General features: G+C 42.1%; 1 protein-coding gene across 6 annotated transcripts in view; it reads right to left on the reverse strand.

The window, feature by feature from the left end:
• The window catches only part of l1cama (L1 cell adhesion molecule, paralog a), a 60,298-nt gene that overhangs the window by 17,499 nt on the left and 15,899 nt on the right, over positions 1-26,900 (reverse strand). For 5 of the 6 annotated variants that reach the window (XR_009768516.1, XR_009768517.1, XM_061676111.1 and 2 more), the window contains exons 2-9: positions 10,973-11,205; positions 7,507-7,521; positions 3,918-4,020; positions 3,362-3,564; positions 2,089-2,211; positions 1,574-1,744; positions 411-525; positions 12-196 (exon numbers count right to left, since the gene is read on the reverse strand). Coding sequence is in view for 4 of the 6 variants with exons in the window: in XM_061676111.1 (XP_061532095.1) it covers positions 12-196; positions 411-525; positions 1,574-1,744; positions 2,089-2,211; positions 3,362-3,564; positions 3,918-4,020; positions 7,507-7,521; positions 10,973-11,099 (1,042 nt within the window). In the remaining 2 variants the exon portion in view is untranslated. The remainder of the gene's footprint in view (positions 1-11; positions 197-410; positions 526-1,573; positions 1,745-2,088; positions 2,212-3,361; positions 3,565-3,917; positions 4,021-7,506; positions 7,522-10,972; positions 11,206-26,900) is intronic. The other variant, XM_061676102.1, reaches the window with a different exon arrangement.

The following is a 26,900-nucleotide window of genomic DNA, read 5'->3' on the forward strand; positions in this document are numbered from 1 at the left end:
TTTTTGCGTACCTTCCACTGCCACAGTGTACGTGTGTGTGGTCTTCCCTTGGGAATTCTCCGCAAGACACTGATACTCGCCGCCGTCGCTCTCTGAGATATTGGTGAAGCGCAGACGGCGGTCAAACATTTCTTTGGCAGTCCGCAATTCGGACAGCTCACCGTCCTTCCTAACCCACAAAACCTTGGGAGTTGGACTGAGGGGGAAGTAGGGAGGGGTGATTGATTCAAAATGAGAGGAAGTGAAGGAGATGCAAGAAGCAAAGTTGGCAGGAGAAAACAAAAACGAAATTAACGGTAGTGGGAGTGTAGGGCAGTAAGAGAAAGAAGAAGATTGATTTGATTAAAAAGTGTGTCTCCAGGTTTCACATATACAGTAAATACAGTATATGCTCACACTTAGACACTCACTAGCCTTGGACAATGCACTCGAGCTCTATGGTCTGACCCCTGAGTGCATGGTAAGTGCTGTGGCTTCCAGTAGGTCTCATCATGTGGGGCCTCCTGTTCCACTGCACGGAGTTGGCTGAAGCACAAATATTCACACACAACAGACGGAAGTATCATTCTCTAAGTGCTGCTGACTTCGTGAAGTCCTTGCAGTGCAAACCCGCAGCACAGAGGCCCTGTGTTAACATGTGGAGGCTTCTCTGACCTTTGCTCGAGACACAGATGTTGGCAGCCACATCCCAGTGTGAGTTGCCACGCGTGACCACTTTGGCTGGGCTGATTGGATGACGAGGTGATGACCCCATCACCTGCTGCCTCTGCCAGGTTACTTTCACTTATTCGGTCCACCAACTGGACCAGTGTTACAAGGTATTGCTTTGGAAATTGTGTCTTGTGCACCACAATTTAAAGGGGACTCTATTATGTACACTCGTACAGTTGTAACTTTTTAATTGCTTGTATACGAAGAGTACACCACCAATTAAGTCTTATGTGAGCTCTCAATATTGAAATTGTGTCATTCAACTAAAGGTTCAAACACCTGTTGAGAATGTTGCAATTCTGCAAAAAATACTGAAACGTTGAACAGTTGAACATGCGCATTCAGAAGGTCAGAGAAGACTGTTAAAGCCAAAAGGTTAGCAGGCTCTATTGAATTTTGTTGCAAGCAAAGATTAGCGGTAGCTAGAAGCATTAATTTCGGAACGTACTCGAATGTTGTGTTGGGCGATATGTCAGCTATGAAAATGTTTTCACACTATGAGCGACTACAGTTGTGCTCATAAGTTTACATACCCTTCTGCAAGTACGGTAGTACTGCTCAGCTAATCGCAACACCCTAGGTCCGCCCCAGTCGTCATGGTAATGAAAGCCGCAACGGGCAGGGGGCAGGATGAAAAAAATAATCATGACCCAGCACACAGCAAATGAAACTAGTGAACATAATCTAGATAAAACCATGACCTATGTGTTCAGTGTAAACCAGTAGAATAAATGATAAAGGTTCTTGCGCTTAGACACTTTATTCTCAAACGCTATCTATCTATCTATTTGGTCATTAATGAACAAAGTGGATTTATTTCATGCAGTCTTTGGTTGTTCTGGTCAACTTGGGTGAAACTTACAGGGTTTGACTGTTAGAATGACAGGTTCCTTTGCCAGAATGGTGCGAGTTGCGAGATACTGAACATTGCAGGTGTAGTCATCCCTGCTGTCCGTGGTTTTCAGGTTGGCAAAGTACAGGTTACCATCCTTGCCCACAACCACCCGCTCACTCAGTTGGATGTGGTGGAGCTCTGCAAGGAGAGATGAGACCGCAACAGATTTAGATGGAGGATAATTTAGTGATTATTGTTTATACAGTGACTACCATGGAGACCTGATTACTTAGAGGACACTTTTTAGTATTTTTTTATTAATTAGGTGGGGACATTTGCTTCTACAACATTTAAACTTCATGGAAGAACAAGTATAAAGTACATATACAGTATAATTTAATAGTTCACACAGCAGGAATGGATTCAGATGTAAAAGTCCACAGTATGACATACACTCCCCAACCACAATATTCAGCTGAACAGTCCAGGGAGTGTCAAGAGAACAAGAAGTTGGAAATTAAATGAAAGAGTGGTATACTCACTCCAGTCCATCCAGTGAATGATGGGCTCCATGGAGCTCTGAGGGGGGTTGCACTTCAGAACAATACTGCTTCCCTCTTCAGACTTCACATGTACTTTTTTCTCTTTCTGCTGGGACGGTGGGGCTGCATGGGGCCAAGGAAGGGGAATTATGAATTCATGAGAAGAGCACCACCACAAGAGTGAACGTGTACACAACTAACTGTGCTGTATATACACAGCGGTGCCTTGAGATATGAGTTTAATTTGTTCTGTGACCATGCTCGTATCTGAAATAATTTCCTCCCTTGTGGTTGTTTTAAATACACAACCCGTTGGTCTCTTTCTATTATGTTTAGCTTGACAATAAACTTCAACTCAGAGTAATAATTAAAAGCTTGAAGCTTCTTTTTTAACAATTGTTCACTATCTGTCACCAATACAGTGCTCTTATCTCAAATGTAGCTCAAATCTTTGCTCGCAAGTCAAGGCAAAAAAAAATATACGGTCAAACGACGCCTCGTATCACGATAAACTCATAAGTCGAGGCACTTCTATTTCAAGGCACCACTGTATTATGTAGTCATCACCTTGGCAACAGAAATTGAAATTTCTAAGTTACAAGGAGGAGGGAGGAGTACACGAAAGCGCCTGTTTTGTCTCGAAGAAGTGGAACAATGCGATTTGTGAGTTGTGCGTGCTATATTTGCTTCCTGGCTCCCCTCTGCTCATCGTGCGTAACCCCACGGGAGCCACTGAAGCGGGCTTCGCATGACATCAGCTCATGAGCGTTTCTGCGGAAACGGTTGTCAGGGAAACTGTGAGCGAAGGACGTCGCCCTGGAGAGATCCATTCACATACGGGAGGTGGATGGAGACACAAACGTGCGCTTTGCATCACACTTGTCCAGGGGCTTGCATATATGTGTGTGCGCATGTGCGTGCGTGTGTGTTTGTAGCTGATTATCATGTTCTTGCATGTCATTATGTTCTTGGTGGCGGTACCCTGTTGTCCCAGTGTGAGCCTTCATTTACTAACAAATGAGCTCTTTAGAAAGCTTCGCACAGCTCTGTTATTACCATTTAACAAACAATTAGCTTGCTTGAGCTCATTAACAGGAGCACTGAAGCGTCACAAATATATTTGACATACAGTATATCAGGCTTCTTAAGTGCGGTCATAATTTGAAAATATGTTCAAAAACATGTTTAAAATGGAATCGTTAGCCTGTCAAGTATCCTAAAATTCAATTGTATTAATGATTTCCTGATTAATCAATCTCGGTTTGCTTCTTACCATCAATGTTGAGTGTGGCCTCACTGGAGACGGCTGTGCCGAGCTCGTTGTATGCGTAGCACACATATTTGCCCTGGTAATGCTTCAGGGAGTCCACTGTGTTGCTGAGGGTGTAGAAGGCGAATGAGCCGGAGCGCTCAGTCACCTTCAGCTCTGGGTCGTTGCCTGGGTCGAACTCCTCTCCGTCCTTCATCCATCGGAAACTGGAACAAAATAAAGAAATAAAATGTAGACTTCAATGACTAAGTGTCCTTAAGTGACTGAATTTGAGGACGCAAATAAATTTAAGCCCCGATAGGACTCCTGTGCTTATTAAGTCTCATTGTGATGTTCATTCTTGGCAGCCACTGCAGTCTTTCCACTTTTAAAAATTGCATTGAGACGTCTGTCCTTTGTTGATGACAGAATTTTAGCTTCCTCTCATGATGGACTACTCAGAAAACTAAAAGTCACCCTGACTAGACAAGTGTGTGTGCGCGTGCGTGCGTGCGTTTACGTGTGCGGGTGTGCGTGCCCGCGTGCCTGCGTACGTGCACGGTTCTGTGTGCATACGAACATGGGCGTAGGGTTGCCGGAGGCTTCGCAGGTCATGACGAGGTCTTCAATGCTGAAGACGGTGACAGACTCCGGCTGTGTGATGATAACAGGAGGCCTCTTGACTGCAACGATCCAAAACACATATTGTTGTAATGGGGACATATTGGTGAAGAATATAGTGGAACGCCCACGAGGTCAAACATACAGTATAGAAATTTGACCCGGTAAAGTCATACATTACATGCATGTCATTTTTATTTTACTAAATGAGGCTAACTTCTTTTTACATTTGTTTGACAATTATAAATGTTAAATGTTGTCAAAAAGATATTCTGATGGTGATAGTTTGGTCGTGGAACAAATATTTGTATTCCCATTATTTCTATAAACAAGATTAAAGCAAAATATGACCATTTTAACTGAAAGTTGACTTGTTTTTAGATATGGATTATGAATTAAACTTCATAAGGATTCAGTTTACGGAAATTAGTCATTTGATTAGAACAGTGAAAGGGACTTTCTAGCTTGCCACATAGTGAGCCCACATTGAGCTCCACTGTTTACAAACTTGTTAGTTATAAATAAGATAGTCGACATAACGGATATGCTGACTATAAGTATGGTGGTAACAGGAATTTAACTTATTCGTTTTAACTGGATTTTAAAAAAGCATACAGTGTAATGTATAATGTTATTAATGAGTGTTGATCAATTCTTCATAAGGGTATTTTTTTTTTTTTAAGCCGTTGCGGCACATTTGATTTATTTCAATACGCATGAATTAACTGGTGCGTTGACACATATTACCCCAGAGTAATGCATATGCCCCTCTGGCCAAAAAGAACAAAAACACCAATAATTTTCAGGTTAACAGCTGCCAATATTTATACAGTATATTCGGTCAATAGGATGAGGAAAGAATCCCAAGAGAAGGACTTTTATTGTAAGCTGAGGAGGAAATTGGTTGAGATGAGAAGAAATGGATGCAGCATAATACAAGAGGGATGTGAAGTGGGGATTTTAGAAGACCATTGGGGGAGGAAGTTCATCTTTGCCCGTCACTAAGACATTCACAGTGGATATAAAAAGTCTACACACCGCTGTTTGAATGTAAGGTTTACCTGTATAAAAAAATGAAAAGATAAATTATTGAATTTCCTTTTTTGTTAATCGTTGAGCGGGGAAGTTAAAATAAACAACGGACACAATGTGGTTGGACAAGTGTGTTCACCCCCTTGTAACTGGGGATGTCTGTTCAGAATTAACCAATCACATTCAAACTCATGTGAAAATGGAAGTCAGCACAGACCTGCCTCCATTTAAAATGCCTCTCATTAAAAACAAATACATTTAAGCCATTCTAGTAGGCTTTTCCTGTCATTTTTTTGCTTTCTCGAAGAAGCCTGAAGGTCTTGTGTTAACACTGACTGCTATTTGGAACTTCTCATAATTTCCTCCACCTTAATTAAGGCCCCAGTTCCAGCTGAAGAAAAACAGTCCCAAAGCATGATGCTGCCACTATCATGCTTCACTTTTGGTATTGTGTTTTTTGGGTGATGAGCAGTGTTGTTTATGTGCCAAACAAGCCTTCTGGAATTGTGGCCAAAATGTTTAACCTTGGTTTCATTGGACCATAATAAAAAAACATTTCCGCAAGCATTTGGGGGATTTCAAGTTTGTTTTTGCAAAATGTAGTCGGGCTTGAATGTTTTTCGGTGTAAAAAAAAAAAAAGAATTACGTTTTACCACCCCACCCCATAGCCCAGACCTATGAACAAGACATGAGAATGTTGTCACATGTAATAAACGGCCAGTACTTGCCAGAAATTCCTGCAGCTCCTTCAGTGTTGCTGTCGGTCTCTTGGCAACCTCCCTGACTAGTTTACTTCTCAGCTTTTCCTCATTTTTAGAGGGACGTCTTGTTGTTCTTAATGTCATTGGTGCCATATTTTCCCATATTGTCTTCACTGTGTTCAATGGTATATCTAATTGCTTGGAAATTATTTTGTGCCCTTTTCCTGACTGATACCTTTGAACAAACAGATTACTCTGATGCTGTGGAAGCTTTCTGCCGACCATAACTTGTGTTGTCAGATATGACTACAGAAATGTGAGGAAAAGTCTACTAGAAATTCCCCTTTTGAAAATATTTGCATTTTTCAATTGGGTTGTCCAGGTTATAGGTCACATTAATGATTATCACTGTCAAAGTGGTAATAATTCTACTCTATGATTATTATTGTGGTTGTAGTTTGCAGTGGTGTACAATTTCTGCACATTCTATTGAGAGATATTTGTAAAGATGTGGTTAAGAATGGCACATGTGAAATATGACCATGTCGTGTAGTTCAACACCAGTGGGAATGACAACCAACCAAAACAGTAATCATAAAATATCCCTTTATGAAGCAAGTAATAATAGTGCAAAACAAAATTATGATGTATTGTTAAAAAGTAGAATTTCCAGGTATTTCAATGAGTCACTTATATACCTGGTTAAATTTCAGAATATTGTTTTTGCAAAGGCAGCAATTTGCTTTGGATGCTGATTAGATTGTGCAGGTGTACCTAATTAAGTGGCCAACGGGTGTAAATAATTGAAGCAGCAGCTGCAATGGGCTTTAAAGAAGTGAGTCAACAGCAGAGAGAACGATCTTAAGTCAGGTAAAGGAGTGTAGGATGTAAAGCCCAGGTGTCAAGCACAAGGCCCGGAGGCCAGATCTGGCCCGCCACATCGTTTTATGCGGCCCACAAAAGCAAATCATGTGTTTCAACTTCATGTTTCGTACTAAAAATCTGTTCCAGAATTGCAAATTGTCGTCACTTTGAATAACTTTGAAAGATCACAAGCATTTTTTTGTTACCAAACCACTTTTTAAAATAAATTAAACAACTGTTGAATATAATGTTTTCCTTGACGTTGGATTTCGAAAGTAGTTATCCATCAATTTGTTGTATATGTATATGCAATAATATGATTAGGCAATTTACATTTAAAGTATATTGTTTTGCAGTCGTAACGGCCTTTGAAGGGGAACTGTAGCTACAATGTGGCCCGTGAGAAAAATGAGTTTGATATCCCTGATAGAGAGTCATAAAGGGTTGCCGTGGCAACTGAGTAGAACAGTGAGCGGTGTCGATGCAGTGACCGAAAAGAGACAGAAAATCGAGTAAAGTTTCAGCAGAAAGAAATGTAGCGAGAGAGTGAGGGAATGCAATGAAAGCAAATAAGCCTTTTTACCCCTTCCTGATCAAATTAAAGTTCAGGTTCAAGGCTGTGCAGAGGAGTGTGGCGATGTTATTTCCCCATGCTGCCCATGTGACAGCATAAAGTCTCACAGTGATCACTTCTACTGAGGCTACAAACACACGCACACAGAAAATGCCTCAAGAACCACAAATGCACGTACACTGAAACACACACATAAACACACAAACATTGCAAATGTAGGATTCATTAATGTGAAGCAAAGTGTAAACACGTGTTGTTTTCTTTTCACTGTGTACTGGATGGAAAATAACCCAAGCGGCATCATGAAAGTGTTTACAAGCAGCTTTTCCAGCACCTACATTACTAAAGATTGGTCAGGAACGTTACAAGCACTTACGGTCACTTATGTGGTCTTATGTTGTCCACAGTGGAGGCCAGAGAGTAGGCGTGAGGAAGAAAATGTTTTAGTTACAGTACACATGAGAGCCTTAAATATGCAGATCTTAGATAGATAGACAGCTTTCATTTGACATGCTGACATGAAATAGTAAAACAGTAAATAGAAGTAAATATACAGTTCAGGGAGAGAAAAGATACATACAGTACACAGAAACATTCACTGGGGTTCCAGGTTTTAAAAAGGCAGCTTCCTGAAACTTTATTTTGTCGTTGTTTAATTGTATTTTATTCATTTATATTTTTATTGACCTTTTGCTTAGCTACACCCTGAAAACCTAGGCTGGCCAATCACAGCACAGTGTATCACCGGCAAGGACAGAGCTTCAGCAATTTCCTCGTGACGCTTCATTGAATTCATCCATCCATCCATCCATTTTCTGAGCCGCTTCTCCTCACGAGGGTCGCGGGCGTGCTGGACCCTATCCCAGCTGTCATCGAGCAGGAGGCGGGGTACACCCTGGACTGGTTGCCAGCCAATCGCAGGGCACATACAAACAAACAACCATTCACACTCACAGTCACACCTACGGGCAATTTAGAGTCTCCAATTAATGCATGTTTTTGGGATGTGGGAGGAAACCGGAGTGCCCGGAGAAAACCCACGCAGGCACCGGGAGAACATGCAAACTCCACACAGGCGGGGCCGGGGATTGAACCTGGGTCCACAGAACTGTGAGGCTGACGCTCTAACCAGTCGCCCACCGTGCCGCCTCATTGAATTCAATGATATTGTATTTTAGGACGTTTACAAAATATTTGGATATATTTTTTTCAAGGTCAAGTTTTACTTTATATCTTAGGAAAAGGGAAAATGAGTTTATTTCCCCCCAAAAAATTACAATTAGCACAGGAAACTATTTTGTGTGCAGATATGTTTTTCTGGTGCCTATGGTGTTTTGCATTGTTTGCTAGCACTGAGCTAAAAGGACTTTATTAAGGCAACCCCATGTGGTTGTTTTAAATACACATCGTCTCTTTGTTTTTATATTTAGTTTGACAGTAAACTTTAACTTGCAGTGACAAACAGCTCAAAGCATCTTTTAGGCAGAATTGTTTACTATTTGCCAAACCGCTGCTTTGTGAAGTGAATTTACTTGACTTCTCTGCCACCATACAGTGCTCGTTTTGTTTTGTAATGATTGAAGTTGGAAGTCATCCAGTATCACGGAACAGATTTTGAGGTTTCATTGTACATTGATTAATATACACTGCAGCGAGGTAACTGAAACATTAACGATATCGATACTCTATTATTGTCTTCTGTAAGAGAACTGGTGCTCCTTGACACAAATTCTAATACATCGATCCTTTTCACTGACTCTCATTGACATGTCACCAGCTCGTTAATTGAAAGGCACGGGGCACCTTTTACATCTTTTATCTGCTTTTCTTCTTCCTCCTCCTCTACATCATCTTCTGCCCACCATAAACCCCCGCCCCACCCCACCCCCACCCCCTTGGGGGAATAAGATTGGTAGATTTCTCGCTCTTTATCTGCATTCACACCACCGCTTTGAGCTTCTAACAAAGGTGTAATGCATTATTATTTTTACTTGTTGCGGAAATTATTGTTGTCCTGAAACAAAATGTAGCTGTCTCAAAAGTGATTCCTAAACATTTAAATACAAAATTGTTATTGAGCGCTCCCGAAAATGGCTTATTTTCTCTTGTCTCTCCCTTTGATGACCAACTTTCAACTAGAACATAATAAAATGGGTTTTTAATAAACTATTTTGGCAATGATTTTGTTGATGTCTTCCTTGTAATTGTTTAAACATTTGCGTTGAAGTTGTGTCTCACAATGTACTTGCAACCCTGTTGCTAAAAAAATCTTTAGCCGTCAGGAGGAAGAGAAAAAAAAACGTGAGCTACATGACTCACCTCTGACCATGGGTAGATTTAAGACTTAAATCCCCTCATCTAGTTTTCATATTTTTCCAATGTTTTCAGTCTTAATGGAGTGTGCCACTCAAACCAACACAACCCTGTTACTCATATTATAAAGAAAAGAACATATCAATATCAGAGTTGTTGTTTTTTTATATATAGCCAAGTTTGTGCTTGCTCGGTTAGCATAGCAGCTAACATAGCTAGCTTGGACGCTGAAGCGAAAACTCTTAACATTAGCATTGGTTTGCAACCGAGGTATTTGCATCTTTGTTACTGTAATTAGAGTAATACTTAAATTAAACAGATATTCAAATAGAATGTCACTTTATTTTATTTGGCAATCATTTTGAAATAGAGGTTTTTCAGGTGCCTGAGTAGTTTTTTTTTTTTTTTTTACTTGAAAACACAACCAACTATTCTAAAAAAAATGGCCCGTTTTTCACAATGTTGCTGCCTAAATTGTGCTTCACGACAGAAATGACCCCCATAGCTTTCGGTCCTGTCCCTACATCCAGATCTTCTGGAGGAAGCGGCAAATATTACGTCATACGCCTCTGAAAAGATTTGCTTATTTAACCATTGAGACTGACTATAACTATTTAATCTCCCGTGTGTGCTTTTTTTGTCCCACATGAGGCAAATTTGCTTTATCTTATGGATCATCTCTGAACTGTGGACATTTTTTTCCTTCCTTTGTTCGTGTTTTGAATTTGTCTTTTGTTTTGTTTTGTTTTTTGTTCGCATTCTGTATTAAAACCTTAATACAGATAAATAGCTCCAAAAAAGTGTAGTATTGGACTCATATGATAATTACACATTTTAAACGCATGTGTGTATGATTTTTTTAAAACAAAATAAAAGTTGAGTTGTTGTCATTTACATGATTGCCATTTGTTAAATGACATCACATAGTGAGCCTTTAATGTGGTGTTATCAAATGAACTTACATGCGAGATTGCGCTGTTGCATTTTTCCCAAACAAATATTTTTATTATGTTTGCATGATTAAACAGCCCTTGAAATGGGCTTTGTTTTGACTTTGTCAGTGCAAGGGAGTGGGCGTGGACCAATTATTTTGGGATGTTAAAGTGGTGCGTGGCTTCAAGGTTTGGGGAAAGGCTGACATAGAGGGAGAAGAAGACGGGATCAGAAGAGACAAACTGCTGTTGTTTTTTTCTCGAGTAATTCCATTGTTGATTAAATTACTCCTCAATCGGATTCTGGTTTGTTCAGAGGAACCGGATCAATAGTGGAACTAATCAATGCTCTACGACAGGATCTATTACAAAGTAATTACACTCCAGACGAGGGAGTAAAAGGAGGTCCGATTTTGAGCAGAATAAATAATCCAGCCCTGAAGAGTAATACGCTCAATCTGCTCCTTGCTCTCATTAATCATTTTGAAAAGATAATTATTAGCACACTTTGATGAGTCAACATTATTTAATTAGCTCAACAAATGGGTGAGTGCTGAAGCATTCGTCTTGCAATATGACATCATGTGGTGTACTCACAGTTGGAGGGAATGTGTATGGTTGCATGGCTGGGCTGGACTGCGAGGTAGAGGAGGAAGAGGAAGATGGGGAGGAGGCCTGAGCAAAGCCTCCCACTGCCAACCTGCTGTCGCTGCACGAGAGCCATTGCTCACTGTCCCATCCAAGTCCTCAGACACACACGCACACACAACTGTAGGCCTCGTCGTTTGGCTGGTCTTTGCACTCCTCGTAGCCTCCCGCTGGTCTTCTCTCTGCCACATAAAAGAGAAGGGAGGTAAGATGGGGCTCGGGGGAGGCAGGGTCCATGTGTCACAATGGGAGAAACATGAGCGTGCGCCATGTGGTCAGACCTATAGACAGACTGAGAGACGGCGTTAATACAACAATAGCGAGTTAACTGTAAAAAATACAGTAACAATGAGCAGATCACCATTAGGTTAATTACATGTACAGTGGCCCATATGGACAAGCTGGACTGATGGACAAAATACCACAACAATGAGAGGCCATCACAACAATATCTGTTTGCACTAAAAATGCTTCCTTGGACTCATACACCCACTCACTCCACTCACAAAAGTGCTCTGAATAAACCATATGATGCGACCTTCTGTATAGCTCCCAAAAAAGTATTGTCAAAATAATCTAACAATAGATCTGGCCTGGGTCTGTATTGAAAGGAGTCTGGTCATGATCTGGTCCGGAGACCGCCTATTGAAGACTTCCACTGTATGGCTTCCAGTGTGGCAAACCACCCCCTGCTAGGAGTCTATCCATTCTCCATCTGTACACTTGGAGCTGGTCCTGGCCATACACCCCCCCCGCTCCTCCCTCCACCATGGCACCACGAGGAGCAGCCTGCTGATTGTTTGCATCACTTCGTATCACACTCAAAGAGCTGTTAGCACACACCATCATTAAGACGTTCAAAAGGAAGAAACAAAAGAAAACGGTGATAAGAGCGCAAGGACGCTTATTTGGCATCCGTGCAGTCGTCGCTGTTGGAGTTCCTGGCACTGATCTGCGCATCGCCGCACGTTGGCAGCGCCACAAGAGAGTGCTCAGTGACCTTGCAGAGCAGGGGAAGGTCACTTAGGAGAGGGATGGAGAAGACTGGAGGACATTTCACAAGTGGGCCAATTATAGTCCATCAATGTGAAGATTTCAGTGTCACGCAGCGGAGTGTAAATCACAGAAACAGAGGCGGGACTCTTGGGATTGTCAACATCAGTGGAACCAAATGAGGTGAAATGGGCGACCAAACAAGAGCTGAGGCCTTAATGGCGCAGTTTAAACCAGCAGCATTTGGATTAAATGAGCCATTGAAGAGGCTCTCTTGCCTTGTTGAAGAATGGCCTTAGAGTGGGAGGAGTGGAGATATTAAAGTGCAAAAGTGGTCGAACTGGGGAGGTGGGTGATGGGAAGAGAGGAAGGAGGAGAAGGAAGCATGACAAAGACTGACAGCTGTGACACTAATCTCACCCATCCTCTCGCACATGCACACGCATTTGCAATTGGAAGAGCTTCCAATCAGCATGTGCTTTGTTTAATGCTTTCCTTCAGCAGCTTGAAGGCTGCTCACCTAGCATCTCTACGATACAGCAAGTACAAGCGAGCTTCAGCTTTGACTCGATTCAATTTTATTTACAGAGCCCTTTAAAAACAACCGCAGCTGAAACAAAATATGGATAATAAAATCAAACATAAAACATAAAGACAGTTGAACAAAGTTAAAAACATAAAAACAAATATGTCAATAAAATAAGGGCTCAAGTCTTGTGCTGTGTAGAACACTGAGGGAAAACAAGGGGTTAAGGCAGGTTTGAAAAATTGACAGCAGAGGGGCTTGTCTAATGTGCACTGGTAGGCCATTGTAAAGTCTGTCATAATGGGACACGTGAAAAACATGCATGTTAGGTTCACTGAAAACTTGTCCAAAAGTGAGTGTGGATGCTTGTTTGTCTTTGGGTGTCTTGTTATTTGCTGGCGACCAGTCCAGGGTAGTACCCTGCCTCTTTTCCACAATCAGCTGGGATAGGCTAGCTCACGCATAACCCTAATGAGGATAAACGCTATCAAAAATGGATACGCGCGGCAATACGATTCAGTCAGGAGTTGAATATTGGAGTCATGTTGAATAGAATCAGTAAAGGGAAGCACTGTAATGGTTTGTGAGGACTGCGTGACACACACACACAGACACACACACACACACACACACACACACACACACACAAAAGTAGTGTACATGCACCCAAACATACGCGTAAGACACACGTAAGCTGCTGCAGTAGTGACATGCAACATCTGCCTCATTTCACCTCAGCCAGCAGTACAATCTAACTCTCGTTAGCTGCACCATTGGACAGGTTTAAAGGTCATGCCTGGGACCGCTGTGATGACCTGTCAGCATGTTCTTGAGTGCTTTTAAACACTATTATCACAGCTGAAATGGCAAGGGTGCCATCAGAAGCCAGTCAGTCATTGGGGCTCGGGCGGGGGTTGGGGTTAATGGAGCCGGCAATGCTGAGATGAGATTTGAGGGTGTGGTTGTTGTCTCCCCCCACCCACCATAACACAACTAGCTCGCTACATGCAAGTGAGTCCATTTTTCATACATGACTTTTCCTTACAAATAGCCTAAAATGTTTCACAATGCTGTGTTGTTAGAAGTATGGAGCCCCAGACATGACAATTGTGGCCACAACAGATATGCACACAGAATGCTGTGTGTGCCAATGTTTATTATTATTATTATTTTTTGGAAGCTGTGGCTTCCTACTGGGCAATTGTGTAAACAAACTGAGTGCAGCATCTCTAGAAATGGTAAGGTACAGCTACACAACAGAGTGAAATATTAGAATTTTTGTTTAAGCTGGGGTTGAACCAAATAGACATTCTGAAAAGCCTGGCATTGCAAGGAGTCATTATTATCAAAAGGCATTTCAACTATTGAGAGCCAGGCTGCTTTACATAAAGCCATATAAAGGAAGGTCTGGACTGGTCTCTTTGAAGTGACCGCACTGCTCTGTCACTGGTTAAAGCCACATCACATCATTTACGGCCGCCATGTTGTGACCCAGCGTCTTTAGTTCCGCCATGTTTGGTCAGTATTGGGCCTTTTTTAAGTGGATTTTTGCGCAAATGGTTTGTTGCTTGGCTGTAGGCTGTTGTACGAATCCCGCGCAAGGCCTGTAGATGGATCGTTTCCCAAAAACCCAGAAAGACGACGTCTGTGGGAGGTAATCCCTATATTAATCAAATATTAATTAAACAAAACGCCGCATCTTTACTTTAAACAGATGAATAAATAATTGATGGTGTTTCAAAAAATCATGTATTTTTTAAATATCCCCCCTTATGACAGTCTTGGTCAAAATAACGTTTTATCTGAGTAATCATAGCCTATTTCTCTTATAGTTCACTAGATGCCCATGATGATAATCTCAGATTAACATAAATTATATATTGTGAGGTCTCTGTAAATATCCCTTACAGAAGGAACATTTTGGAAATAGCCAATTGCATTGCATTGCGTTGCATAGTGAGCACCCGCATGTCAGTTTCTTGTGACGGTGCGCATCCAAATTGTTCATGGGAATATTATTAAACCCACAAATTAGAATTTTGTGTGCACGTTTTAGCTATATCATGGTCACAATTCCATTTTTTGTCGTTGTTCCATGTCATGTCTGGGATGTTGTAGAGAACAGTGCCACTATTAGGTTTAAATGGTGTGCTCCTTTGTGGTCAATTAGATTAATTAGGAACGAAGTCTCTTTCTGTTTTGCAAAACACTGCAATTGGCATTGAGTAGAAGTGTTGGGTGTTGCCAAGGTGTTTCCAGCTAATTAAGGCTCCTCATCTGAGGGGGAAGATGAGTGGGAGGGTGGGTTGAAACGCACAAGATCAAACCAGAGGAGTCGGCTCATGTTGTGAGCCAAACATGTACATGCAGATGACTGACTTCTACTGCTTGCTGCTCTATGTGCATGTGAAGAAACGACGGTTCATTGCAGGCAACGGTGACTCATTGAAATCGATTCCAAAAAGCCGTTCTGACCTACTGTGGTGTGTCTATGTTTGTGTGTGTCTGTATGTGTGTTTCAAATCAAACGTGTGCAGGTTTTGTGTGCTGTCATGCCTCCTGTTAAAATTTTAATCACCTCAAGCTGTGAAGATGTGTACAGGGAGAAGATGCGGGACGGAAGGGCGGAGAAAAATTTATGAGTACATGTCTGCCCTCCCCTCATTTTCTTCCTTGAGGGTACGTCTGTCGAGAGCAACGTGGAAAAGAGTGAATGAATTCAACGTTAACAAAGCAAGTCGTCACTCGTGAAATAGAATGGTACGGGCCACGCAGTCAGACATTACGAGGGTCAATGGATAGTAAAGGCGAGGATGAGGAACAAGGTGATGCTGGTGGGGGGTCTTATCAACAGCCCCTGGTAGAATTAATTATTCATATACTGTAAATCCGCTGGCGGCACGTTGAAGCACGTTGGAACTGGTTAGAGCGTCTGCCTCACAGTTCTGAGGACCGGAGTTCAATCTCCGGCCCCGCCTGTGTGGAGTTTGCATGTTCTCCCCGTGCCTACGTGGGTTTTCTCCGGGCACTCCGATTTCCTCCCACATCCCAAAAATATGCATGGTAGGTTAATTGAAGACTCTAAATTGCCCGTAGGTGTGAATGTGAATGTGAATGTGAGTGCGAATGGTTTAAGGGTGTACCCCGCCTCCTCCCCGAAGATAGCTGGGATAGGCTCCAGCACTCCCGCAATAATAAGCGGCTCAGAAAATGGATGGATGGATGGATGTAAATCGGCTTCCTGTGGCAAAATTTGCCCTAAATTCAACCAAATTCATAATTCATCTGCATCCCTTGCCATGTGCAGTTGCTTTGGTCCCAGACCGATGCGGTCCGTCCATACCTGGCATTTTCTCCCCTCGACCCCAGCCACCTACCTCCCCCCTCGCTCCCCCTCTCCCTGGCAGGGTCATACTTAATGCATGAGCCTGTTGCAGTGAGACAAGTGTGAGTGCCGACGGCAGAAAAATACCACAAATCACTTAAAATAACACCGGCTACTTGATCCTGCTGTTTTACCACTCGTTTATGTCTGCAGTCTTTTGCCATGTGGAAGATTACGTCCCCCGGGACCCTTTTAAATGTGTTAGCGTTTCCACCAAGTAGGCAAGCCTTGCAAACCATCAGAAACAACGAGGATCCATTTTCCTATCTGCTTTTGATCCGTTTTCTTCTTTCGCACCTCTCACACCCCAACACTAAATAGATGTTCTACTTTTTTATTTTGTATTTTATTTTTATGATACGATACTAAAAGCTTTCCCGTTTCCCTGTCGATTGAATAACTTGCTGCAGAAAGAAGCACTGTGGTGTGGACGATAGACAACCCAGCTGATGAATTTAATATCTGAAACTTTAATGGTTTTATGGCATGTGGGAATGCAATCGCTCCCTCATGGTTAATAGATTGTGTTTCAAGGCTAATGAGCCACGGTCAACACCTTATGGAAATTTACCAGGCGGAAAGCAGAATGCAGATCGGCCGCTAATCTGGACTCACGCTACATGGACATCATATTCATCAATACTCTTATGAGCATATTAGAGCAAGAGCCAGCACCCCCTCTACGTGGATGTCATGTTGGCCACAGTCACAATCCTCTCTTCAAGTGAAAATAAATGTCTTCTAAATTGGGCACACCACAGAGAGGAGTGTTATCAACAACACTGCTGAATTTGAATGATTCACAAAGATCACCAAGTGCACACAATGAAGCTTCAAAATACTGAAAGCTCCAGCCCATTTCTCCGCTTTCAAACACTGTAGGCATGTCCGCTGAATGCGTAAAACCACACTCTGCTCAACTGTGGACTCTCAATTAAATACCACTGCTCCGACCCGATAAAATGAATGCTGCTTTGTCTAACAGATTTCTTTTCTCCACAATTCACAACTACAAAGTTTTCAGTCATGGCACGTTTTCAGCAATTGTCGTCGTGCATGTACAATGTATTTAGAAACAAGTCTTTTAATTCACTTTGCAGGGTCTTTAAAGAACCGGCCCAAACCCACACATTCCGCTGGGGGTTACAGGTAAATATCAAAGAAAGAAAATAAAACAGGTTGTCAGAGGAGCCACAAGGGCAAACGCCTACTCTGGCTCTATTGCGGTTTCCATGACAACATCATCTCCACGCAACATCCCTCCGTCCCTCCCTCCCTCCCTTTTGTACATACAAAATCAGTAATTCAAACATGGACACTAACAAGGGTTGCGCTATCACTTACATATGCGTGCACGCATTCACCTGCTCAATCATTTGTTGCGGACATCGACAGGCTGTCCCTCACACACATGCATACGCAGACATTTGAGTTTTGAGTAAAAAATGCTGGAGGCCAGAAGAAACGCCAACCATAAAGACATTGCAGCTAGTATTTAGGCTAATCAAAAATGTATAAGTCTAAAATGTTTTTCGACTCGTCCAAGCAAAGACAGGCAAGGACTTCCGAATATGAAGAATTGTCTCCAACTGTCAAAAGAACTATGCCTGATGTGATTTATTTATATACTGTTTGTTCCCAATAGAGAGAGTGGTAGAATAAAAAAGGTGAATAATTGAAGGAGCATGGAGTGGACTCGTAAACACATCCATGAGGTTGGAGACGCGGCAAAGTGACAGACGGGTTAGAATGTCTGCCTCACAGTTCTGAGGACCGGGGTTCAATCCCCGCCTGTGTGGAGTTTGCATGTTCTCCTCGTTTTCCTCCCACATCCCAAAAAAGAAAAACTATTGAAGACTCTAAATTGCCCGTAGGTGTGAATGTGAGTGCGAATGGTTGTTTGTTTCTATGTGCCCTGCGATTGGCTGGCAACCGGTTCAGGGTGTACCCTGCCTAATGCCCGATGATAGCTGGGATAGGCTCCGGCACTCCCGCGACCCTTGTGCAGATAAGCGGCTCAGAAAATGGATGGATGGATGGAGGTTGGAGACAGAGAGGCTGAATGGAGGGACTGAGGGATGGGCCAAAAGGAAGGCAGGGCCAGCGTGAGATCGCAATGGAACAAAATATTTGAAAAATTCATCACAGGAGAAAAACGATGACAAATATGAAGCATGCTGAGAAGCAAACTGAGTGCAACGGTACTGGGATCAGTGACCAGTACAAGCTGCGGGGTGTCACTCTTATGTAAGCGAGTGTGTGTTAGTCGCGCGTATCAGTGAAGATCAGCACGTGTCAGCTGGTCTGCTAATCTCTCCTTCCAGCTTCTCCTCCTGCTTTGGCTTGTATGTTAGTTGTTCCCCACTGCAGCCCACAACTGGGAAGCTGGTTTAGTTATGACCACATGAGCTTGGATGATAATATAAATAACTTAAAAAATATAAAATATAAAAATATACACTGCGATTGGCCGGCAACCAGTTCAGGGTGTACCCCGCCTCCTGCCCGATGACAGCTGGGATAGGCTCCAGTACGCCCGCGACCCTAGTGAGGAGAAGCGGCTCAGAAAATGGATGGATGGATAAAAATATACAGTCCGCTGGGTGGCCCTTTTAGAGTGCCTCATCGTCAGCTGAAACCGGGTGCATATCATGGAGAAAAAGGTGGAAAGGGAGGTTGGGGGTGGGGGGTCTGACGTGGACACCGGGACTCTGTGTTGGCGTGGTTGCTTTAGAGCTCCTCATTGTTGTGTCGCGGAATATATCCCGGTGGGCTATATTCCAGCTACCAGAGGCTTTAAGCGGATATATTTTCAAGGCTCAAACATGTAGGGATGTGGCAGAAAGATGCTCGATGAAGTTTTCAGCAAGGCGTGGTTCCACGCGTTCAGGGTAAATGTGATTTTGAAGCCTCATTTTATTAACTTGGTAATTTTTGCAATCATTAAAATTTGGCAATGCTGTTAACGACACTCTTCTCTGTGGTTTATCAAATGTACAAGACGTATTTGGAGTTTTTATTTTTTTTTACAGGCACTTTATTTTTTTTAAGGGGGGGAGCGTGGTGGGGTACTGATTAATACGCCTGCCCCACATGTTCAGGGTTTTATGCATAGATGTATACGTGCGTGCATGCATATACAAGCAGAGCGCATTCACGCTCTTCGCCTCACGCCCACGTCTTGCCGTCATTAGCAGCAGCGCCACTCAAATTGTCACGACACAGACACACCCTCGGTGACATGCAGAAGATGGGGACGCACGACAACACCCCCCACCCCTTGCTGTGCACATCCTCGTTTTGTTATTCACAGCAGGAACATGCAATGATGAGGATGTTAATCTTAAAATGTAGCCGGTGGTTAAGTGTCCTGGTGTGGGGCAATGATGACATTATGAAATGACGATGAGGAGCTGGCAGGAGTTACCTTCTCGTGTCTCCTGCTGTGTCCGACAATGCCTGCCTTTCTTCTCTTTTTATTTCATTTATTTTTATTTATTTCTTATTTCAACAAGTACACCTTTGGAGCCACATATACTGTACCAATTAACCGCAAGAGTCGGTGCAAAGGTTATTGTTTTGTTTGTGGTGCTGCGGGAATCAATGCGGAGGGTGAAAAAAAGAATCTCATAGACAACATAAACAGCAGGCATTGATTAAAGCAGCCAAGGCATACAACTCAACATATTATGCTGTGAAGGGCACTACGTGCACTAGGCTGCATCAAGAGAGAAGTGGTGGGGGTGCAGGTGCTTTTGCAGTCAGTCACGGTGCGGACAGACAGGAAGAGGAGGGAGTGGTCCCTGGAGCCGTGTGATAAGTGGCCCATATAGCACGGGAGGACAGCTCATGTGACATGCAAGGACATGTCGCCACCTCCGTAGGGAGAATTGGCACGCCAAACACTCGAGTGACGAGCGGGGAGGAGTGTGTGTGCGACCTATGACCTCCAACACAACAGGTAACCTGTCTTTTGATTCCCCTATAGCGAGGGTTTGCAGACTGGGGTCTGTGAGCCGCTACTTGGGCCGTCCGGAAAATAACTGTCAATCAATTATTATGTTGTGTCATTTTAAAATAGTGCATACCTTCAGAATTCATTCATAATAAAACAAACACACAAAGCCATCAACTCCTCCCTATCTTAACTTTGGGCCAATTGAAATCTCTGATATGATCATCACATAAATCTATGAATGAATTAAGTTGGGGGGTTGTATCAAAGGGCGTAGTACTATTACTACTTTATCATGGAAAAATACAGTTTCATTCTCATAACAGTACCATTTGTTTTAAGTCCCTGTGAAATGAAAATAAAGATGTCTCATAAATTTCACACACCACGAAGAGGAGTGTTATTAAGAACCATGCCCAATTTGAATGGTTAAAAATGATATCAAAATCAGGAAAAAAATCAAGCCATTGTCTGAACTCACAAACGCTGTGGGCGCGTCTGCTGAAAACACCCCACTCAGCTGTCAACTGGCAATCAAATACCACCACGACAACTTGGATAAATGGATGCTACTTCCTCTCGCATCTTTCTTATGTCTACACATCCCTACATGTTTGAGCTATGAAAATAAATATCCGCTTAAAGCCTCTGGTGGCCTGAATATATGCCACAGGGTCCCCTCTGGACTTTTCCACATCGCAACAACGAGGCACACTATCACATCCGACTTCCTCTTCTTCTTTCTGTGACAAGCGGGCACTCACGACCAACAACGAGGTGCTCTAAAGTGACCACGCTAGTAGATTATCTAAAGGGAAGAGATATTTTCGAGGTATAGGAATAGCAAGCTAGTTTACTGCTCATCACGATTGCTCCGCTGAAACGAACGAATGCACTCAAGTTCTTTTATAATGAGGGGGCCACACCCAAAAAAATCAGGAAAACTGAAATGGAACTACTACATAGTTCTCAGCCTGAAAAAAAAGTATCTCTGAAATTACTTTACATGATCGTCTATCTCATAACAGAACAACTCAAACACTATAATTTTGTTATTATAACGTTATGACTTTTTTCTCAAAAATAGGAAACATTTCAATACTTATGGCATTTATGAGTTACACTTGTAGTTCTGTTTAATGGGCGTTCAGATTATGACTGGTTCTTTGTAAAAAAATATCTGCTTAAAAATGTCTTCTGTAGTCCAAAAAACTTTTAAAAAATAAAAATAAAACTGCCTTTTCAAACCTTGCAACCTCACTGTATTTGCCTTAGCTACACTATGAGAGAAACACAGCAACAGTATATGAAAAAAAGTATTGAGTTTCTCATCCAACCATGGAACCCAGAGTGTTACCAATTTGTCCTTTCTGAGAACATTTGTATTTTCAGACTCGATGCAGCACTTCAAGCAAATGAGCTGCTAGCAGTGCAAGGTCACACAACATGCCACTTTCCAACTCATTTGCATGGATGGGCCCAGTGGCCAAACGGCAGCAGGAATCTTTTTTTTTTTGTTTGTTTAGTGTCACACTTGCGGGCTGGCTGAGGACACAAAAGAGTCATGTGGAGATGAGAGAGAAAGCACCTGAACAAAAACAGACATCAGTCTAACTTGCAAGAGTGCACATACAGCACAAACAACACGCCGTTTAGCGAATCAAAGCAACACTGAGTGGGACTAAAAGAGAAACGGTTGCAACAATAAAAAACAACAAAAGTGTTTGAAATCAGACAAGCACAAACAGGGAGAAGTGCAGGCGATGTTATTGTGGTGATTTGCATTCCCTAAATGATGGATCAAGTCAGACTGGATTCGAGGCAAGCCCATTAACTTTGTCCAAAGCTGCAAATGCAGCAATTCCCCTTAAGTGCTCCTCACTTAATGAAACATACCATAATGCAGGGATAAGGTAGTAACTGTCCCTTTTTGCTAATAAGCATCTAGAGAGCGGAAAGAGAGTGCAAGCAATGTGGGAACAAAAACCACAGAGGGAAGTGAAGAGAGTATTGTTGAGTTGTTTGAGTATTGTTGTGTTCTTTCTGTACTGCTCAAAGATTAGCCAGCTAATAGGAACGTAGTAATTAGTGTAAAGGAAGTTCTTCTTGTGATACATCTCAACTGAGAGACTTTGTATGTTGGGAAAGAGCTAGTTTAGCCTGGGTTGTTGATGTCGATCGTCTCAGATTCTCAATAAATATCCATTATAATACTAATAAACCACAGCGGCAGCTTAAAAACTCCACCGTGACACAATAAAACTGTTCCGGCTGATCCAGGGATACAGATCCTCCATTTTCCTTGACCTAACAGCCGAACAGGCCCAAAAAAAACCCCCAAAAAGTCTGAATTGTTAGTGGAAGTTACAGAGTGTCTTCACCACATGTACATGCAATGTAATGTTGTAAAATGAGTTTGAAATTATATTAAAGTGTTTAGGGATCATAATTTGTGGTATATTTATAATTGCCTATTAATATACAGAGTTAATAAACTTTTGTTTTTGGGGGGGTCTGGATTCAAAGGGGGGACCAAATGCAATAAATCGGGACTTCCCTCCACCATCAAATTAAGATCACAGCTTTCAAATAAAAAGTCACCAAAAGAAAGGTTGCTCTTGATGGAGATACTCCTCCGATACAACTGTGTCAAATTAGCTCATTGGGCCTAAGTCTCAACATCTGTTGATGTCAACATTTAATCCTCTTAAAGCGAGGAGTGATGCTTTTCCCCCCACAGATTCAGGCTGCTGATTGTTTGGGTAATTGACTTTGCATGAAGAGTCAGTTTGAGGGGATTTGCCTGCCATTCAAATAAGCCAGTGAGAGGTTTGCATTAAGAGAGAGCGCATGCCCGCGTGCTTGCATGTGTGGTAATTTCTGTGTAGTGGTACCTCAAAGTTCCTTTCGTGACGCTGGTCGAATGTACTTTCAAAACAATAGATCTGTGACTGCAGAATATGACTATATGATTAGCCACATTTACATTTCATTATTTTAATGTCTATATCAACAGTTTCATACGCTGTACATATTGAGTGTACAGTATTATACTTCATCATTATATATAATTGTAAATATTACACTTTCCACATTTCACCAATTATACAAAGTATAACAGTATTACTGACCACATACCAACATGCAACACCTTAATCTTCTTTTTTCTTTCTTGTTAAGATTACATTTGAATTTCTAAAATCCCTCCTTGTGCTGATCTTTTCTTTATACTTTCTTGGTTGTTTCTATATTATTAATATGAGTGTAGGGTATCTATCTATCTATCTATCTATCTATCTATCTATCTATCTATCTATCTATCTATCTATCTATCTATCTATCTATCTATCTATCTATCTATCTATCTATCTATCTATCTATCTATCTATCTATCTATCTATCTATCTATCTATCTATCTATCTATCTATCTATCTATCTATCTATCTATCTATCTATCTATCTATCTATCTGTCTTTCAATCTGTCTCTCTGTTTTTCTAACTGTCACCTTCACAAAAACTATTGATTGCTCTGGTCACGTTTAAACTAAAATTGAAACATTAATTGTCATTTGAGTATAAGCAGAAGTTAACGAGGCTCATATTAATGTGTTAAAAACAGTAAATTGCTCTTCTGTTTGACCATGGCCAGTCAGCGGCTAGCAAAGCAGCAAAGCAGTCTACATCTTCACTCAGTGTTTGATTCATTGATCACAAAAAGCTGCTGAAAACTAACGGCAATGGAACAAAAACGGCAAGAAGAAACCTATCAAAACAAAAGCAGCACCACAATTAAACACGGTAAAACAGAAGCAGCAAAGGCAATCATCTCCAACTACCATGACGCTAAAACGCTCTAAAACACTGGGCGAAAGTATTTGGACGCCTGCAGTGCCTTTTCTGCTTTTGGGCTTACAGCGTGAAGCGTAGGGCTGCTTCCTGTCCACAGACGTCCTTATGCATGCAAACATTGTGAGGAAATCTGCGTCCAGGCAAGGTGTCAATATGCCTGCGTCCTCTCCCTCGCCTCACCCCGCTGTCACCATGACAACAGACTGATTCCTGCTGCTAAATATTTCTCTCCCCTCCCCCTCTTACATGTACCTCTCTCTCTCAATTTTTCCCCACAGAAGCTTATGGATCACATTCCTTCTTGCACATTGTAATTAAATGTGGCCTTCCTGTCAAGCTCTATCTTGCAATCATGAGAAACTGTCCAGGGGAATCTACAGCCTTGGACCCCTAAGTGGCTTACTAACTCCCATCGCATCTGTTATCATTATCATCACAAACCCATTTCTAGTCTCTAACTAAATCCAATTATTACCAATAGAGTCCGCAGCTGAGATCTACTGCAGGAGGAAGCGGCGCCATGAAAGGCTGCAGTGTTATCTGAAGCGCACAGACCCCCGTCTCTGCAAACACCCCACCCCAGTCTTCACGCATCACCATGTAGCCGTTGGAAAGAAACCAAGGACATGACATTTTCCGTAACGTGCGGCAATTTCCAGCCATGCACTACATGAAATAGAGTGACCAGACAATTGCTTCTGTGCATGTCATCTCCCATCTGAAACCAAAAGGGACAGACACGTACATTATATTTTGAGTTTTAAGAGAAACTACTGTGTAATATGACAGGATAAATAAGCAAAATAAGAAACTAACTGTTGACTACAGCTCTACATGCGGTCTTTCCAACACCATTCCCTCATTTCTGAGATGGGAAGGTCTAAACCAGTGTACTCACAATCCCAAACTAGAGGAGAATATACTGTATAGTAAAGGCCACAAGGGAGCTACTGTTGACCTTTACCTAAGGCGAAAGAACCAGTTGATGAGGTTTTAATAGAAAAGAATGCCAATAAGTTCTGGCAGGCCACGGCTACAGTATGCACACACCATTTGGCCACAAGCTGTCTTTTTGTGCATGTGTTTGTGTGTGTGTGTGTGTGTGTGTGTGTGTGTATGTTGCTCTCACTGGCTGTCACATGAAGAAAACAATCAATTTATACTGTATGTTCCCGACCTAACTCGCAATAGCGGAAAATCAGATAATATAGAGATACCATAAAAACCTTTTTTTTTAAAAATAGTTTTACCCCTTCCACACACTTAAAACACATTTTTAGGCAAATAGTATTTGTACGTATGCATTTGAACCCAAAGCATGAAATGCATAGAAAATACTGCACATATAGTAGTGTCTGTGTACATGCATGTGCCTTAACCCTCACCCTACCAAGCATGGAGTTTCTGTAACGTGCCACATGAATATTAAAAACACTAGAGTGCCTGTGTTTTAGGACTTTATCTGTATCAGCTTGTTCTAAAGTATATATTGCTTTCAGGCTTGTGTGATGTATAATGGCACGGCAGCAATTTTCTTATTGGGGTCCTATTGGACCGAATTGAAAGTATCAATTTTCCGAAACATTGATAGTGAATAACTAAGAAAATAATTCTGTTTATTTGGAAATTCATGTTTTTTTTTTTCAGATAATACAAATATTTCTAAACAATAAGATCTTATGTCTTCACTCATTGAATATATAAGCCACTTCTCGGTGGGGTCCAGACGGAACACCAGTTTCCAGAAATGAAAACGGAAGAACATATTTCCCAAACTTTTTTTCTTTAGCCACACACCCTTTTTGACATCCAGACAGAGACGTGGTGGAGCCCCTCCGCTCCACGAACACCCTCACAAGAAAAATTAAAAACAACATCTGTTTAAAGGCATCACATGTAATCATCACCAAAACGGCGTAAAAGAAGACGGAGTGACTAGCCGTAGCAAAAGTAAAAAAAAATTAAATTGTTGTTTTGGAGTAATAATAAGTTAAATATATTGAAGAAAATGTAGGAAAAGCAATGTACATTCACTGCGATTGGCTGGCGACCAGTTCAGGGTGTACTCCAGCCTCTCGCCCGGAGATAGATGGGATAGCCTCCAGCACGCCCCCGACCCGTGTGAGGATAAGCGGAACGGAAGATGCATGAATGAATGAAAATGAACAATGTACATTCATCACTATGCTTATTCAGTTGCTGCCCCTTAGCTCAGTGATTAGACGGGTGCTTCACTTTATTTGCAGATTGGTATCATCAAACACCGTTATCTAATGTCAAGGTAGCTAATCTAACATTCAAGACTTCAGCTCTATTTCTCCTTTCTGGCGCTTTGGTTTGATTATACATGAGATTCAGGGGGGATCGTCTATTAGAATTCATGCTTGGCAGGATCCATTGTGGCCATCCAAGACTGTGCACGTCCTGAGACTTGAATCCCGATAATGTCAATCATCTTCAATGCTACTTCCTATACAGGACACCCAGACAGCAGCCAAACAAAACACTGGGCTACATGCCAGTGCCAGTGTGGTGTTTTCTTAAAAGTAAAAAACGGGGACACAACTATCGTGACACTTATGGAGGCAGATGAGGCCCACAGGCAGGCGGATGTGTCCCAAAAAGAACAGTAAACACAACGAATGACGAGCTATAGTTACAGCCTTGTCACTTGCATGTATTGTGGGCGTGTTGTCCCCTCATGGACAGCGGTATAAATAAAACACAAGACTGTCAAGACTGATCAGCAGCTTATTTTCTATTTACTAAGGGTAGCCGCTCACATTGTCTGTTGCCACACCGGCCGAGAACAGTGACAATGCTCCACTCACGCACGGATCACTGCTATTACGCTTCGTACTCATCCGAACAGAGATGTCGCCGTCGATATGGGCAGTTGCGCCACATTTAAAGGGAATGAGAGGAGCCCCTTTGATTGGCAGCGAATGAAGTCGGCTGTAAACACACCCACAGTGGTGCGGCCCCCCCACTCTCCGATCTGCCGGGCCGCGCTTGTCCACGAAATTACCAATAACGGTCTAAACTCCCTTTGCCGTACAGTTGCGCCACCCACCGCACCGGGGTTATGCCATTCATGAAAATAGGGCCCTCGGTGTTCGAATACCTGTGGAATGTTAATTATCATCATCGTTATCATCATCATCATT

Source organism: Phycodurus eques, chromosome 1 (genome assembly GCF_024500275.1).
Source record: "Phycodurus eques isolate BA_2022a chromosome 1, UOR_Pequ_1.1, whole genome shotgun sequence".
Lineage (NCBI taxonomy): Eukaryota > Metazoa > Chordata > Actinopteri > Syngnathiformes > Syngnathidae > Phycodurus > Phycodurus eques.